Source organism: Lepidochelys kempii, chromosome 8 (genome assembly GCF_965140285.1).
Source record: "Lepidochelys kempii isolate rLepKem1 chromosome 8, rLepKem1.hap1, whole genome shotgun sequence".
NCBI lineage: Eukaryota > Metazoa > Chordata > Testudines > Cheloniidae > Lepidochelys > Lepidochelys kempii.
Window position 1 is genome coordinate 1,024,003 of NC_136387.1, and position 18,123 is coordinate 1,042,125.

General features: G+C 52.7%; 1 protein-coding gene across 9 annotated transcripts in view; it reads right to left on the reverse strand.

Moving 5' to 3' along the window:
* The window catches only part of NSD1 (nuclear receptor binding SET domain protein 1), a 136,776-nt gene that overhangs the window by 8,416 nt on the left and 110,237 nt on the right, over positions 1–18,123 (reverse strand). For all 9 annotated transcript variants that reach the window (XM_073355114.2, XM_073355112.2, XM_073355111.2 and 6 more), the window contains 3 exons: positions 14,795–14,936; positions 13,734–13,840; positions 74–278 (listed from right to left, as the gene is read on the reverse strand). In XM_073355114.2, coding sequence (XP_073211215.2) covers positions 74–278; positions 13,734–13,840; positions 14,795–14,936 — 454 coding nt within the window. The remainder of the gene's footprint in view (positions 1–73; positions 279–13,733; positions 13,841–14,794; positions 14,937–18,123) is intronic.

The window sequence follows — 18,123 nt, forward strand, 5'->3', positions numbered from 1 at the left end:
CCTCTAGCCAGGCCTAGCAGTGCAGGTCTATACCGCTCCCTTCCCAAGAGCAGAGCCCAAAGGAATTACTGACCTGCTGGCCGTTTGGTCAGGTTGAGGCAGTCTGCGTGGTACACTTTTGGGCAGCCCGTCTTCTTACACGACACTAGCTGTCCCCCGTCTCCACAGCTGAAGCACTCGTCCTCTCGCTCTTTCATGACCTCTGCCTGTGATCTGCGCTTCACTTGCTGCCGTCTTTTGAACTTCTTGGACTTCTCCTCTGTGAGGTGAGGGGGATTCTGAAAGTAAGATCATACAAATTAACACTGGTCTCTGCCCCCTCTAGGCAAGTGGCACAAGCCATGCTGAAATATCCTGCTACAGGAGAGCTGCCCACCTAGCACACAACTGTTGTCTCCAAAACAAGGCAACTGGGGATACTCTGCATAGTCAAACAGAGGAAACACTGGAATGAAACCCAAAGCAGAGTAACAATTCCATCTATACACAGTGGGGCCAAGCCACCCAAACTCCTGGCTTTCACGCCAGACTAACCTTCCTCTCCAGGACCCAATCTTGTCTCTTTTTTTTTTTGTAAACGAGAATCAAAAACTTATAAGTTGGTGACTGAATGACAAACTCCAGACAGTGAGATTAAAGAGAGAGAGATGTAAGCGTTTTTTACACATTAAAGAATTAAAAGTAGATTTGCTTTATCTTACCCTGAAAAGTATCAAAGCCATGGACGGTGATTCATGGATGTTAGCTTCCTATTATGGAGTGCACTGACTGAACAATAGAGCACATTTTAATACTTGAAGAGCTTTTAAAACCCCTCATGAAACATGCCATGAGTTATGCTGAAGTGAACATGACGTGAATGGTGCTTTCAACCCCAAATAGGGCAGTGGAAAAGTATCCCATTCTGGGAAATAACTGCTTTGCAGAGGACATATAATTAGCAAAACATTGCCACTGAAACCGGAGATGTACCTGGCATCTGACACAGCTGTTTCTAAATGTTTTGTGAAACCCATGTGACCTGTAGTAAGATGGGCTGCTGCTGCTACCGTATCTGGAAACGGTCTAGAACCTTTGCACTGAACGGATTGGTAAAAACGGGTACTGCATTGTACTTAGCAATGGCAAAACTAACACAGTGGGAATAAGATTGAGGGTACCAGAATGCATTGCTCTCTCTGATGAATGAGGCTGTTCAGAATTTAACAGAACTCAGACTGACGTATTTCATTATTTGGATATTTACCGACACAATGAGTGTCTCTCCTTTCCTTTTTCAGCTAAAATTTTCCATACTTGGACTTTGCCAAAAGGTGATTGTTTCTGGACAGCTTGACAAACCCCTGAGAAGTTGGTGAGTAACAAAAGGATTTATTGACACACATTGCTCCCCAGTACAAGAAACCTGACCTCTAACAAGGGATTAACTAAAAGACCAACTAAATTTGAAAAGTCAAACTTTAGTGTAAATAACCCTCTAGGCCAGATTTTGTCCTGCCTCTGAGAGCGGGCATGTGAGGAGGGGAGAAGCAGGAGGTGAATGCCGTGCACATGCTGTGTGGGGAGTGACTGCACGGAACATGGGCTATTTGACTAGCCAAGGCAGTTGTGAAAGCAGGGGATCACTCTAAGCAAGACCCTGCAATACACTCTAGCTGTGAAATATACTCCTTGCTAAAGAATTATTCGACTGATTCCGAGGCCTGGTCTACACCTAAAAATTAGGTCTAGCTACATTTCTCATGGCCGTGAAAAATGTTGCATGTAGTTAGGTCGTCCTAGCCCCCACACTGTCAACGTGGCTAGATTGACGTAAGAATTCTCTGTAGTGTAGACACTTTCTACATCAGTAGAAGGGGGAGAGGTGGATTAACTACATCCATGGAAAAACCCCTTCCAACGGTGTAGGAAGCATCTACGCTACCTAGGCACAGCTGCAGTGCTGTAGCCTCTGCAGGGTAGATATGGCCTGAGCTCTGACTTAAAAAAAAAAAGTTTCCAGCCTTTAAAACATAAACAGAAGGAGATGGAACAGCTTCCGTACCAGAAGAGGTTAATAAGACTGGGACTTTTCAGCTTGGAAAAGAGACGACTAAAGAGGAATATGATAGAGGTCTATAAAATCATGACTGTGGTGGAGAAAGTAAATAAGGAAGTGTCATTTATTCCTTCTCATAACACAAGAAAAAATGGTTGCTCACTTTCTCGTCACTGTTGTTCTTCGAGTGATTGTTCATGTCTATTCCAAGCAGGTGTGTGCGCGCCACCCGGAAGATTTTCCCCCTAGCAGCGTCCACAAGGCCTGGGCGCCCTCTGGGGTGGCGCCTTCATGGTGCCCAATATCGAGCCCTGCCGACCCCCCCCACCCCCTCAGTTCCTTCTTGCCGACTATTCCGACAGAGGGGAAGGAGGGTGGGTATTGGAATGGACGTGAACAACACATCTCGAAGAAAAACAGTTACGAGAAAGTGAGTCACCATTTTTTCTTCTTCGAGTGATTGTTCATGTCCATTCCAAGCAGGTGATTCATAAGCTAGAGCTCAGGAGGTGGGGAGTTATCCACAGAAAAGAGCACGGCTTGCCCAAAAGCTGCATCGTCCCTGGACTGTTGTGTAATTGCACAGTGCGACGTAAATGTATGTATCGAGGACCACATGGCTGCCCTGCAGATTTCCTGAGTAGGGACTTGTGCCAGGAACGCCGCAGAGGAGGCCTGGGCCCTGGTAGAGTGAGCGGTTATCTGTAGAGCGGGCGCCTTTGCCAGGGTATAGCACTCCCTAATGCAGGACATTATCCTTGACGATGTGTGTTGAGATGATACCGGAAGGCCCTTCATTCTGTCTGCCACGGCTCCGAAGAGTTGGACGGACTTCTGGAACAACTTAGTTCTCTCTGTGTAGAGGGCTAAGGCCCTACGCACGTCCAGTGAGTGCAGCCTGTGCTCCCTATCGGAGGAGCGTAGCTTGGGATAAAACACTGGGAGGAAGATGTCCTGGGTCATGTGAAAATGGGAGACAACCTTCGGGAGAAAAGCCGGATGAGGCCTCAGCTGAACCTTATCCTTATGAAAACCTGTGTAAGGGGGCTCAGACGTGAGGGCCCTGAGCTCCGAAACCTGTCAAGCCGAGGTAATTGCGATGAGGAACGCAACCTTGAATGAGAGAGATAGCAGGGAGCAGGTGGCCAGAGGTTCAAATGGCAGGCCTGAAAGCCTGGAGAGTACTAGACTGAGGTCCCAGGCAGGGACAGGCTGACATGTGAGTGGGAAGAGCCTGTCCAAACCCTTGAGAAAACGACTGACCATAGAGTTTGCAAAGACCGAGAGACCGTCTGAACCCGGATGGAAGGCGGAGATAGCGGCCAAGTGGACCCTTATTGATGACCGGGACAAGTCTTGATGCTTTAGGTGAAGAGGGTAGTCCAGTATAAATGGCATGGGGGCGAGGAGCAGCGGCTGACTATGTTGCTCTGCCCAGATGGAGAACCTTTTCCACTTGGCCAGGTATGTAGCCCTGGTGGAGGGCTTTCTACTACCCAGGAGAACTCATCTGACCTGGTCTGAACAAGAGAGCTCTGTGGCACTTAGCCATGGAGCATCCAGGCCGTAAGGTGGAGCGACTCCAGATTCAGGTGCCGGAGTCGGCCCTGGTCCTGTGCGATCAGGTCGGAGACCAGTGGTAAGGCGAGTGGGGCCGGTATGGACATTTCCAGGAGAGAGGTGAACCAGTGCTGAGGTGGCCACACCATCGCTGTTAGTATGACTCGGGCCCAGTCCCTGTGGATCTTGAGGAGCGCCCTGTGGACTAGCGGGATGGGTGGGAAAGCATACAGCTGGCAGCCCTCCCACGAGAGGAGGAAGGCGTCCCCGATGGACCCCGAGCCGTGGCTCCCGAGAGAACAGAATGTCTGACATTTCCTGTTGCCTGGAGTGGCGAACAGGTCTATCTGGGGAGAGCCCCAGAACCGGAAGATTGAGCTCACCACGTCTGGCTGAAGGGATCACTCGTGGCTGTTGAAGGTCCGGCTGAGGCTGTCCACCAGTGTGTTTCGCACCCCTGGGAGGTATGAGGCCTGCAGGTGTATCGAGTGCTCTATGCAGAAGTCCCACAGTGCAAGGGCTTCCCAGCATGGGGGAGAGCAGCGTACGTCCCCATTTGTTGATATAAAACATCGCCGACATGTTGTCCACGAGGATTGAAACACATCTGCCCGTTATGTTTTCAAAGCGTAGTATGCCAGACACACTGCCCTCAGCTTTTCGACATTGGTGTGAAGAGCGAGGTCCACCGGAGACCAGAGGCCTTGGGTCTTGAGGTCCGCTAGGTGAGCCCCCCAACCCAGATCTGAGGCGTCTGACACCAAGATGAGCGAGGGCTGGCAAAAGGTACCCCGTGCAAACCGAGGGTTGAGCCACCATAGGAGGGAGTCCAGTACCAGGCGTGGCAGGGTTACAACCCTGTCCAATGCATCTCTGGCTGGTTGGTACACTGACGCCAGCCAAGACTGGAGTGGGCACAGCCTGAGCCTGGCATGCTGCATCATGTACGTGCAGGAGGCCATGTGTCCCAGCAGCTTTAGACAGTTTCTTGCCGACGTCGTGGGGAACCGTCGGAGGCCTTGTACGATGTCCTGAAGTGAGTGAAACCTGGCCTCCTGGAGGTACGCCCTGGCTTGAGTAGAGTCCAGGACCGCGCCTATGAACTCTATCCTCTGCATCGGGGACAGAGTGGATTTCTCCTCATTCAGGAGGAGACCTAAGTGGAGGAAGGTCCTCCTTATAAACTTGACCTGAGCCTCCACCTGGGCCCTCGAGCAACCCTTGATCAGCCAGTCGTCGAGGTATGGGAAAATCTGTATCTGCCACTTGCGTAGGAACGCCGCAACGACTGCCATGCATTTTGTGAATACTCGCAGGGCAGTCAACAGTCCGAACGGGAGGATGGCAAACTGGTAGTGGCCTGTGTTCCCCACGAATCTGAGGTAACGTCTGTGATGTGGGACTATTGCGATATGAAAATATGCATCCTTCAAGTGGAGGGCGGCGTACCGGTCTCCTGGATCCAGTGAGAGATAACGGAGGTTAGAGAGACCATGCGAAACTTGAGTTTCTTTACGTACTTGTTGAGTTGTCACAGGTCCAGTATGGGTCTGAGGCCCCCCTTAACCTTCGGTATTAGGAAGTACCAGGAGTAGAAACCCTTGCCCCATAGCTCCTGAGGAACCTCCTCCACTGCCTATACTGAGAGGAGGGACTGCACCTCTTGACACAGAAGTTGCTTGTGAGAGGGTCCCTGAAGAGGGATGGGGAAGGGGGTTGAGGGGGGTGGGAGGGTACAGAATTGGATGGAATATCCCCTCTTTACCGAGCGGAGCACCCAGTGGTCCGAAGTAATTTGAGACCAGGCACGGTAGAAAGGGGATAGATGGGACGAGAAAGTAAGACGGGAAGGATCCAAAGGTCGAACTGGCAAGCCATCCTCGACCGTACCCTCAAAAGGGTGGTCTAGAGCCCTGTGGGGCCCTAGACTGGCCTGAGTTTTGCCCAGAGGGAGGACGTTGCCTCCTCCGAGTGCGGAGCGTCCTGGCGGTTCTGGGGCTGATAAGGACGAGGAGCAGGTTGAGGCCTAAACTGTCTGCACTGGGTAGCAGGCGTGTGAAGCCCCAGTGAATGAAGGGTAGCCCTCGAGTCCTTCAAGCTGTGAAGTCTCTTATCCATCTTCTCGGAGAAGAGAGCTACACCTTAGAAGGGAAGGTCTTGAATGGTCTGTTGGACCTTGTGGGGAAGACCAGAGACCTGTAGACAGGAGCCTCTCCTCATAACCACCCCTGTGGCCAAAGTGCAAGAGGCCGCATCCAGGGCCGCTTGTAAAGACGTTCAGGAGACCAACTTCTCCTCCTCCACGAGTGCAGAGAACTCCCCCCGAGCTTCCTGGTGCAGCAGCTCTGTACATTTTGCCATGGATGAGCAGGTGTTATGTCCGTAGCGGCTTACTATGGCCTGTTGGTTGGCTATACGAAGCTGTAGACCTGCTGTGGAGTAGAACTTCTGGCCAAACAGGTCCAGTTTCTTGGCATCCCTGTTTTTAGGGGTGGAGCCTTGAAACCCCTGATGTTCTCTCTGATTGGCCACGTTGACCACCAAAGAGTCTGGCGGAGGGCGGGTATAAAGGTGTTCATACCCTTTAGAGGGAACAAAGTAGCGGCGCTCAGATTATTTGGCCGTAGGTGCCAGAGAAGCAGGGGTTCACCACAAGTTCTTAGACGTTTCAGTTATTGACTTGATAAATGGCAATGCAACCCTGGATGGGCCGGAGGGAGCCAGGATGTCTATGACCGGGTCTAAGTCTTCTTCTACCTCCTCTGCCTGAATCCCCAGGCTTTGGGCGGCCCGCTTCAAAAGCTGTTGAAGAACCCTGTTGTCCTCCAAAGCTGGGGCCGGTGAAGTCCCCGCGACCGCTTCGTCGGGTGAAGACAAGGAAGAGAGAACCGGAGGTGGACCCAGTTCACTGCCTTCAGCCCCCCCAGGGTTCCTCGGCACGCGGTACTCGGTCTGAGGAACTGGCGCCGATGAAGAACTCTGCATCGCAGCCAGTGCCAGGGCAGGTAAAACCGGTGGGACCGAGACTGTTGAGGTCGGTAGGGATGGAGCTGAGGCTTCCACCGGTGCCGTCAGTTGGGGAGCCGGTGCCGGGGCCGGCTGAGGCACTGGTGCTGAAATCACGTGAGTCGGGGGGGGGCCACTCTGCCCGAGGGCGCCACCATCATAGGCAGAGCCGGCGCTGACTGTGGCACAAACGACGCCGAGGACGCCGACGCCGTTCTGGAGCCCGGACCATGGACTTGACCCTGGCTCTGACGGAACGCCCAGGGTGTCCAGAAGGGCCATTGAGCAGGTGGTTGCCACTGTTGTTGCCACGGTGCCGGCTATGGTTGGTGACTGCGCCGGGACCGGGATCTTCTGCTGTGCGATGTGCTCAATCAAGCCGAGTCTACCTCCGACTCCGAGGTCTCCGAATAAGACCACCACGGAGGAGCAGTCCCCTGGGTCGCCAACGAACGACGACTCGACTCCGGGGAGCGGCGCACTTCCTGCGTCTGTGCAGGGGGTGCCGGAGATGGAGACCGACGAACCATCATGGTTGGCCTGCCCCTGGAGTGGAACAGGGGCCATGCGGTCGCCGGGGACTTGTCCCTCTTTCGCAGGGAGGCCAGCGCCAGGAGGTGTATCAGGTCCATTGACGCCTCAAACGCCTCTGGCGTCGATGGTGGTTGTATGTCCACCAGATGGTGCGGGGACCGAGGAGGGTTCGGACTTGACAGGACGCTGGCCGGGGGCAGGAATCAATGAGACCCTGGGCGGAAGCGAGGTGGACGTAGTCTATGCTGAGCCACTCGCAGACGGCACCAGTATCTTAGGCTTCAAGGGGGGTGATCAGCCCCCTCACCGGCCTCTTCTTCTTTACCGGCACCGGGGATGGAGAATGGTGCCGAACGGATGCCGACGCCCTATGTCCCGAAGGGTGGGGGTGCCGGTGGGCTTTAGAGTCCTTAGTCTGGCCTGATTCACGTGCCGTTGGCACCGGAGCGCTGCACACGGAAGCGGATGTGTTCGGTGCCGGGTCGTTGGGTCCCGGGTCGGACTGCGGTCTCAGAGCAGCCTCCGTGAGCAGGAGTTTCAGTCTCTGTTCTCTGTCCTTAAGGGATCTTGGGCGGAAACCCTTGCAAATGCAGCACCTGTCCTTTTGGTGAGTCTCACCAAGGCACTGCAGGCAGGACGAGTGAGGATCACTCTTGGGCATAAACTTGCCACAGGACTCACAGAGTTTAAACCCCGGAGACCCAGGCATACCCCTGGAGGGGAAACTATCTATCTACCAAACACTACTAACTATGTGATAAGTACAACTACAGAGAAAAACTATTTACACTAAGAACAAAGACACTGCTAAGGCGCTTGCTGCACGAGCGAGCAAAGTTCCAGCTAGCCATCACAGGCAGTAAGAAGGAACTGAGGGGGTGGGGAGGTCGGCGGGGCTCGATATTGGGCGCCATGAAGGCGCCACCCCAGAGGGCGCCCAGGCCCTACGGACGCTGCTAGGGGGAAAATCATCTGGCTGGCGTGCACGCAGCGCACACACCTGCTTGGAACGGACATGAACAATCACTCGAGGAAGAACTGGGGGTCACCAAATGAAATTAATAGTCAGCAGGTTTAAAACAAACAAAAGGAAGTATTTCTTCACACAACGCAGTCAGTGGAACTTTTTACCATAGAATCATAGAATATCAAGGTTGAAAGGGACCTCAGGAGGTCATCTAGTCCAACCCCCTGCTTGAAACAGGATCAATCCCCAATTTTTGCCCCAGATCCTTAAATGGCCCCCTCAAGGATTGAACTCACAACCCTGGGTTTAGCAGGCCAATGCTCAAACCACTGAGCTATCTCTCTCCCCAATGATGTTGTGAAGGCCAAGACTATATCAGGGTCAAAAAAGAAATAGATAAGTTCATGGAGGATCGGTCCATCAATGGCCATTAGCCAGGATGGGCAGCAATGGTGACCCTAGCCTCTGTTTGCCAGAAGCTGGGAATGGGTGACAGGGGATGGATCACCTGATGATTCCCTGTTCTGTTCATTCCCTATGGGGCACCTATCGTAACTATCGTAAGACAGGATACTGGGCTAGATGGAGCTTTGGTCTGACTTAGTATGGCCGTTCTTACGTTCTGTGCTGTCTTCTGAGTCTGCAGACAGCCTGAAACAATCCCTCTGAGGGAGTGAAAAGACCGTTACCTTTTCTGTAACTGGTGTTCTTCGAGATGTAGGAATGCGTTACCTAGGGAGGTGGTAGAATCTCCTTCCTTAGAGGTTTTTAAGGTCAGGCTTGACAAAGCCCTGGCTGGGATGATTTAACTGGGAATTGGTCCTGCTTTGAGCAGGGGGTTGGACTAGATGACCTTCTGGGGTCCCTTCCAACCCTGATATTCTATGATTCTATGTGTTGCTCAAGTCTATTCCATAATAGGTGTGCCAGTTTTTCCCCTAGCAGTACCCGTAGGGGGGAGTGCCCCCCTCCCCCGCAACCCCTGGAGCAGCGCCTACCTGGCACAGTATAAGGGGGGCTGCACTCCCCTCACCCTCAGTTCCTTCTTGCCAGACAACTCTGACAGAGGGGAAGGAGGGCAGGGTGTGGAACAGACATGAACAACACATCTCAAAGAACACCAGTTACGGAAAAGGTAACTGTCTTTTCTTCTTCGGGTGATTGCTCATGTGTATTCCACAATAGGTGATTCCAAGCTATATCTGTTGGAGGTGGGTAGGAGTTCACAAGTTCTCGGGACGGAGTACCGCCCTGCCAAACCCGGCATCATCCCTGGTCTGGGAGACAATTGCATAGTGCGAGGCAAACATGTGAACCCAAGACCACGTGGCGGCCCTACAAATGTCCTGGATGGGGAAGTGGGCCACAAAGGCAGCCGACGAGGCCTGCGCCCAAGTCGAGTGTGTCCTCACAATGGGTGGCGGGGGGACACCTGTCAGCTCATAACAGGACGGATGCACGAAGTGATCCGCTTAGAAAGCCTCTGAGTGGAAATAGTAGAAAACGAACAGTTGCAAAGACTTTCTGAACGGCTTGGTCCGCTCGAAGTAGAAAGCTAGAGCTCGCCTCACGCTGAGCGTGTGGAGACGGCGTTCCTCACTAGTCGTGTGAAGCTTGGGGCAGAGGACTGGCAGAAAAATGTCCTGACCCATGTGGTAGGTGGAGATCATTTTCGGAAGGAGTGGAGCTGGACCTTGTCCTTATGAAAAACTGTATACGGCGGTTCGGAGGTTAGGGCCCTGAGCTCCGAGACCCGCCTGACTGACGTGATAGCTACCAGGAAGGCCACCTTCCATGAATGCATCCGATGAAGTGAGCTGTAGCTCACGAAAGCTTATGCTCAAATAAATTGGTTAGTCTCTAAGGTGCCACAAGTACTCCTTTTCTTTTTGCGAATACAGACCAACACGGCTGCTACTCTGAAACCTTCCATGAGAGGTGAGACCAGAAACACGTGGCCAGTGGTTCAAACGGGGCCCCCATGAGACAAGCCAGCACCAGGTTTAGGTCCCATTGCGGAACCAGGGGCTTGGAATATGGGTAGAGACGGTCCAAACCCTTAAGGAATCAGCCAGTAATAGCATGGGAAAATACTGCGTGACCTTGCACCGGGGGATGAAAGGCTGATATGGCCACCAAGTGTACCCTGACTGATGAGGGTGCCAGTCCCTGGGCCCTCAGGTGGAGGAGGTAATCAAGGATAAGCTGGATCGGGGCAGCTGTCAGGGAAACACCCTGGCCTGGCACCCACCTCGAAAACCGAGGCCACTTCACCACATAGGACCGGCAAGTGGAGGGCCATCTACTTTTGAGGAGGACGTGCTGAACCTGTTCCGAGCATGTCCTTTCCTCGCCACCTAGCCATTGAGCAGCCACGCAGTGAGGTGAAGCGTTGCTGGGTTGGGGTGGAGGAGGCGGCCCTGGTCATGAGAGAGCAGGTCCAGGCAGAGCAGCAACTGCCATGGCAGAGCTACCGCCATCCCCGAGAGGGTCCCGTACCAGTGTTGCCTGGGCCATGCTGGGGCAACGAGGAGGACCCTGGCTTTGTCCGTCTTTATTTTCTCCAGGACCTTGCTGATCAGAGAGAACGGGGGAAAGGTGTAGAGGAGCTGGCCTGACCAGGACAGGGTAAAGGCATCGGAGATAGCGTCCCTCCCTAGGCCCCCCCGGAGCAGAACCAGGAGCATCGTCGGTTCTGCCTGGTCGCAAATAGGTCCACCTGGGGAGTATCCCACCTTTGGAAGAGTTGGTGAGCCACTTCCAGGTGTAGAGACCACTCGTGCTGAGAGGAAAAATTCCTGCTCAAGCGATCCGCCCTGACATTCCGGGCACCTGGCAGGTGGAAGGCTTTTAAGTAGATGTTGTGGGCTATACAGAGGTCCCACAGACTGAGGGCTTCATGGCAGAGGGCAGAGGATCAGGCCCCGCCTTACCTGTTGATATAGAACATTGAGGCCGTGTTGTCCGTGAGGACCCTGATTACCTTGCCCTCCAGGTGCGAGCGGAACGCCATACACGCCAGTCGCACCGCCCTGAGTTCCTTGACACGTATATGAAGAGGTAGGTCCTCCAGAGACCACAGGCCTTGAGTCTGAAAGTTCCCCACATGGACCCCCCAACCCAGGTCTGACACAGCTCCAACGACAGGGCCCTGTCCCTGAAAGGGACCCCCCGGAGCATGTTGTTTGGGGCGGACCACCACTGTAAGGAGATGATCACAGAGTCCAGCATGGTGAGGACCTTGTCCACCCTGTCTATGGCCTGGGAGAACTGCGAGGCCAGCCAGAGCTGGAGGGGGCCTCATTCTGAGTCTGTGCACGCAGACATGTTACAGGCAAGCCCTGGCTGTCGTCACTGGGAACCTGGTGACCGAGTTGATAAGCCCTTTCAGGGTCTTGAACCTGTCTGGTGGGAGAGAGGCCCTGGCAGACGTTGCGTCCAGTAGCGCCCCGATAAACTCTATGCATTGGACTGGAACTAACGTGGCCTTGGCGTTGTTTATCAACAGGCCCAGGGCAGTACATGTGGACAGGAGGAGCGCCACGTGATCTCTCACCTGCGACCGGGAGGTGCCTTTGACTAGCCAGTCATCCAGATATGGGAATATTTGGACCCCCTGGCGTCTGAGGTAGGCCGCTACCACTACCATACACTTTGTAAAGACCCTGGGGGCAGTGGACAGACCAAATGGTAGGACCGTGAATTGGTAGGGACTCCAAGGAGAGATTGCTGAACTGGAATTAAATCGCAAACTGGATACAATTAACTTAAGCTTGAATAAAGGCTGGGAGTGGATGGGTCATTACACAAAGTAAAACTACTTCCCCATGTTGATTCCTTCCCCCCACCACCTGCTGTTCCTCAGACATTCTTGTCAACTGCTGGAAATGGCCCACCTTGATTATCACTACAAAAGGTCCCCCCCACACCCCGCTCTCCTGCTGGTAATAGCTCACCTTACCTGATCACTCTCGTTACAGTGTGTATGGTAACACCCATTGTTTCATGTTCTCTGTGTCTATAAATCTCCCCACTGTATTTTCCACTGCATGCATCCGATGAAGTGAGCTACAGCTCATGAAAGCTCATGCTCAAATAAATTGGTTAGTCTCTAAGGTGCCACAAGTCCTCCTTTTCTTTAACTAAACTAACTGCATTAGCTAACTGACTACAGGTACTACTGAACAAACGAAGAGTTCTGGGGACGAGCTGCTGCAGGGCTGGGGCAGAGTACTTCCAACGCACCTTCACTGGCGGCAAGAAGGAACTGAGAGTGGGGGAGTGCAGTCCCCCTTATACCGCGCCAGACAGGCTCCACTCCAGCGGTCGCGGGGAGGGGGTGCTCCCCCCTACAGGCACTGCTAGGGGGAAAAACCTCCGGCACCCGTGCACGTGGCAGGCATGCACACCTATTGTGGAATACACATGAGCAATCACTCAAAGAAGAACTACCTCAGTCATCAGACTGAAATGTTAATTCTGGATCCCAACAATGGCAAGTTAAGTGTAAACACCATTAGCTATTTCACTGCTGATTGTTTTATCAGAAACATTCATAATGTGCTTATCATAGAACTCCAAACCAACCCCCCAGGCCCAAAGCACCAGCTGCTCCCATCCAACTACCAAAACCTCCAGCTTCCCCTGATTTCTATGATGTACCAAAAAGATGAGGCACACCAGGAACTGAAGATGTGGCATCAGCATACAATAAACTGAGCTTAACATCAAAATAAACAACAGAGGGGCTCACTGTGACAACTGTGCGATTCAGCTCATCCGTAATTAATGGAAAAGCTGTGGTTTTCATTGAAATGAGGCTGCTAAAGAATTTCCAGTCTGCTACACCACAAGGCCACAAAAGCCGGGATCCCCCTACAGAATTTAGGCCCAGCTTGCTGTGGAGAACACAGGGCCTGGCCTGTAAACTTGTGAGGCTTTGGTGGTGCAGCATCTAACTCAACTCTCAACGAGGCAGTTTCTTTGTTGCAGTACGTGCCTACTAACTCCACAGCACAGAGTTTACAAGCCGCTTTGTGAAACATGTGGAACTAGTAAACAGCTGCGGCTCAGACTCTGCTGGTGAAGACTGCGAGCCACACCAGCTGGTTCTGCAGTTTTTCATTAAGAAGTCCCCATCTCAAGCAAACAGTAAAATTCAAAATAAAGTATTAATTCCTGTTAGCGCAACATTAAGATTACGAAATCAAGTGCTCAAAAGTCAGGAAGCTCCAAAAGCAAACATTTCTCCTCCGATGTTAGCTCATCCCTGTTGCATGTATCGAGTATTTCTGTTCCTATTTACTCATAAACTTTAATGTATTATTGCTAAACCCGTGGAGAAAAATACTTATGAAATCTCCTAGTGCAGACAAGGCCTCTTTGTGGGTGCTCTGCTCTGGAATTTGGTTCCTACACTGATTTAACAAAATCTAAGATTCTGTGCTCCTGCAACCTAAAGTGAGGTACTTGCATGTTTGCCCAACTCAGCCTCAGCAGGATTTTCACAATCACTTTGAAAATACAGTGGCATTTATCATGGCACTTCTGTGTCCCTGCAGCAAGCAAGCCACTCCAATTCAAAGAGAGCCCTTGGAATAAAAAGAAGCCAGAGAAGGGCTGTCTTACCTTTGGCCGCACTCCTAGGAACCCGCTGCAATTCGGAGCACCACATTTGCAAACTGTCTTTCCATTCCCCAAACATTCCAGGTTGTAGTTGAAAGTCAGCTCAGTCCCTGGGAATAAAAGAAATCGGTAGGCAACATCTGGACTGTGACAAACCATACAGCTTCTCCTGCTAAACTGAAGAAACACCAGAGCCTACTCACGGCTGGCAGAAATGTGGAGGGGCACCAGCTTCTCCCCCCTCCCCTAGGGTAGATCTACACGGATCGGCAACTAGATGCAGACCCCATCACCAGCCACATTCCAGGTTTTGACATTGCATTTGTTTGCTTGCCAGTGGCAACCCAGGAATCATATTGCTGGGCCCTGGGCAATTATAACAATGCCACTCTGCTCAGGGGCACAGATGCTCACTGAGAAGGGGGGGGGGTGGAGAGATAGGGAGCAAGGGGAGCTGTTAAGACTCTATGGGGGCTAGGGGGAGCTGGATCTAGCTGTGGGGGGGCATCCTGACAGTTCCTGCCATTCCTAGGAGAGTTCCTCAGTATCTGGCTCCCTCTGCACTGACGTCCCCCTACCCAGGTGCCAGTGCCCCACCCCCAGCCTATCCCAGCTAGCTGGGGGGCTTACACTGTGTCCCCTCTGCATGGTCCCTGCACCCCAGAGCTGGCTGGCACAACTGCTATAGCCGGCCGGGAAAGGAGAGCTGTTCCCACCTGCTCGCCAGCGGCCCACCCGATGCTGTGTGCCGTTGGAGCTGTTCTGGCCCCTCCTCCAGGTCCCTGGCCCCCTGCCCCCGCCGCGCATGTGCCAGGAGATGGAAACACATCTGGGTCCCGCTCTTGCCTCCACAAGATATCGTGGGGGTGGAAAACATGGGCCAGGTGGCAGAAACACACAATCAGCCCTCCCAATACACCCTCTGTTGTATGTGCCAGGCTTACATGTTCCACCCTTTGCGTACGGAGGCTTTCCTACAGGCCGCCTCAGCTCCAGACCCTCCCCTTTCCTGACAGAGACGGCCCACCAGAACTCCGGGTCAGCAACAGAACAAGGTCCCTTACCAGCTTTGATATTGACAAGAGCAAAGAGCCCAACGCGCGTATCACCATTCACGGACCATTTCTGAGTCTCACAGTTGGGTTGGCAGCAATGGTTCATAAATCGAGCGTAATTGCCCTTCGGTCCCGCATCAATGATTCGATCCTAAAATCACAAGGAAAAGCGACTTTTCTAACGTAACATCTCCTGCTCGAGCCACCCCACAAAGGCCCTGCCCTGTCCCCAAAGCGTGTTACGACGTATTCTCAGTGCTGGCTTTAAGTGCCTGGGTATGCGTTTTACAATGCCCTACAGCCAATACCTTTTACCGTATGCACTTCTGACACCTGGCAGAATCCAAACAAGCTTCTGCTCTCAGATCTCCTTTGCTGGAGCTTGCAGGCAAAGTGCAAAATGCAGAGAACTGCCCTTCCCCAACCCCCCGAGCATCTCTTCCTCCAATGGAGATGGAGGCTTCCTAATGAAAGAGGCTGCTGCCTGGCACATCCAGCTTTTCCTTCCCCAGAAGGGTAAAACCCAGGGCTTGTATTGGGCCAGCATGCTGCAGCAGGGCATACCAGCACCACTCCTATGCTGCTCTCTTGTGCTCCATAATCATCTTCTTATTTATGATTTGTATCACTGAAGCACGGAGGAGCCCTAGGTGTGGACCTGAACCCCGCTGTGTTAGGCGCTGTACAAACAAAGAATCACAAGATGGTTGGTCCTGCCCCAATCTATGTATAAGACAAGAAACAACAAATGAACACAGACAGACGGGGGCATACAAGTAAACAATCAGACAATAATGGTCAACATGACAGGCAGCAGTCTCTGCGCACCACCAGTCTAACTCTTGCCAACTTTTTTATAGCTGTCACAGCAAAGGAGATTTTTGAGACTGCATCTGCAGGTGGATAACAAGGTAGCTTTGCAGATCTTAATGGGAAGCGCCTCCCAAGCATGTGGGCCAGCACAGGGGAAAGCACAAGGGAGCTTTCTGGAACATTTAACACGTGGGCAGCGCACACTCATGTCCTGGGCCAATCAGAGGTGAGCACTGATGGCTTGATAACAAATATGAGATGACTGGAAGGTTGTGACAGGCCATGAAGGGCCTTGAAAGTGAAGATAAGCAGCTTGTGCTTGATGCTCTAGAGCAGGGGGAGCCAGTGGAGGGTGCAAAGAGAGGAGTGACATGGTCAAACCAAGGGCTAGGAAAAGACCTTTGAAGGAGTGTTCTGAATAGATACGAGCAGAGCAAGGTCTCATTTATCAAAGCCAAAGAGAAGGAGGCTGCAGTAATCGAGAAGACGGGAGCTGGGATGAGTGTTTCAGCTGGATGGATGGCTGGGAAAGGCCATCTCTTAGAGGCACTATGCAGAAAGAAACAGCAAGATTTAGACACAGGCTCGACGTGAGGCCCTAGCAAGAGCGCCAAGCTGAAGATGACACCAAGTTATGGGACGGAGTGACAGGCAGGATAGGATAGTGTGGTCCACAGTGATAGTTTTCATTTGCGTTCAACAATGCCTGTTGGCTGATCAGCGCTCAGCTGGTAACAATCACGCTAATGAACACGGCGCTTCTGTGGTGCAATTACCTCTGCCCACCCTCGGGTTTGGGACTGTACTTTGGTGCGGCAAAGTGGGTGGAAAGACCTGAAATGCCACTGAAAGAAAGAAGGGCTTCCGGTTTTAATGAGACAAAAGCAGAGCTTCGGGTTCCGTCCTGTCGGATCCATGCTGCTATGGGCCAGGTCAAACACCAATGTCTAACTGGGGAGCTTGACCCTGGGTTTCTTGAGACTCAGGAGCCTTTCAGGCTTCTGGGTCAGCTATGTGCAACTACTGGAAAAGTCGAAGCCCAGGAGGACTTTTGAGGGGCTCACTCTGGGACCTGATTGCTCGTGGAGGCAGGTGCGAGTGTCTCTCAGTGAGGGCCTTGAGACACCACGCATGAGGCATGCCTGTGCAGAGAGACACTGCATGGCTGCACTTTAAAGCTCCTGAGATACTTCTGCTGTCTCTGAAAGGCAAAAGAGAAGGACAGAGAAGCAGGCAAGACAGCAAGAGTGCAGAGAAGCCCACAGCTATGACCCAAGTCTCTGCTTGGTGCTCAGGTGCTTTGAATTCAAGTCATGACGAGTCTCAGAAGCTCAATGATGCACCTAATAGTGGAACAAGAGCAGAGCGTGCTATTGAGCACTATTCTGACACCTGTGATCAAGGGAGGCCTGGAGCTGTGGAATCCTGTGCTCCCGAACAGTGCCCTAAGGGTCTGTCTACACTGCAGTGTAAGCCCAGGATTAGCAGAACTCGAGTTAGCAGACTCTAGGTTTATTAACCTAGGGTTTGAACTCATTTGGGCCTCCAGCGTCTACACTGCATTATGTGGGCCCGAGTCCAAGCACCCACATCCCAGGCTTCCTAGCACCCTTCCAAAATGTGGCTGCTCTCGCCCTTTGTTCATGGTGCAGTGTGGGAAAACTTGACAGTCCAGAAGCAGTTGGACACCTCTACAGTTGCTCCAAAGACAACCGGAGAATACAGCTCTGTTGGGGCAGATATCGCCACCAACGAACAGTGCACGAAGCCAAGACCTGAGGCTGGAGAGTAGACAAAGGGTGCAATGGGGGAGGGGAGCAGTGCTGCGAGGTCTGTGAGTTGACAATCAGCAAGTTACAGTCCTAGCAGGCTCCTTCTCTGACCATAGCCAGAAGGGAAATATGCTCTGGTGAACAGAAGACAGCCTCAGGATCTTAGCAGGGGTGGCCTGAGACACTTTCAGCGGATCCACCATGGACCCAAGAATAGAGAGCCATTAAGAGCAGAAATCCTATTTAGAGAAACCCTATTGCCTGTCTGCCTATATGGCCCCTGTGACCATCATATCTGAGCACTGGGGAATCATGGAATCGTAGGCCTGGAAGGGACCTCTCAAGGTCATCTAGTCCCATCCCCTGCACCGAGGCAGGACTAGGTATTATCTAGACCAGCATTTCTCAAACTGGGGTCCGCGAGGGTACTCCAGGGGGTCTGCGGACCCCGCCGATCAACTCCTCCCCCTCCCTCCCAGTGCCTCCCACACACTGGGGAACAGCTGTTCACCGGGTGCAGGAGACACTGGGAGAGAGGAGAAGGAGTGGGGACAGAGCGCTCGGGGGAGGGGGCGGAAAGAGGTTGAGCAGGGGTGGGGCCTTGGGGGAGTGGGGCGAGGCCTGGGGCTGAGCAGGGACTTGGGGGTTAGCAAAAAAATTTACATAAAAATGGGGGTCCTCAGGTTGCTAAAAGTTTGAGAGCCGCTGATCTAGACCACCGCTGACAGGTGTTTGTTTAACCTGCTCTTGAAA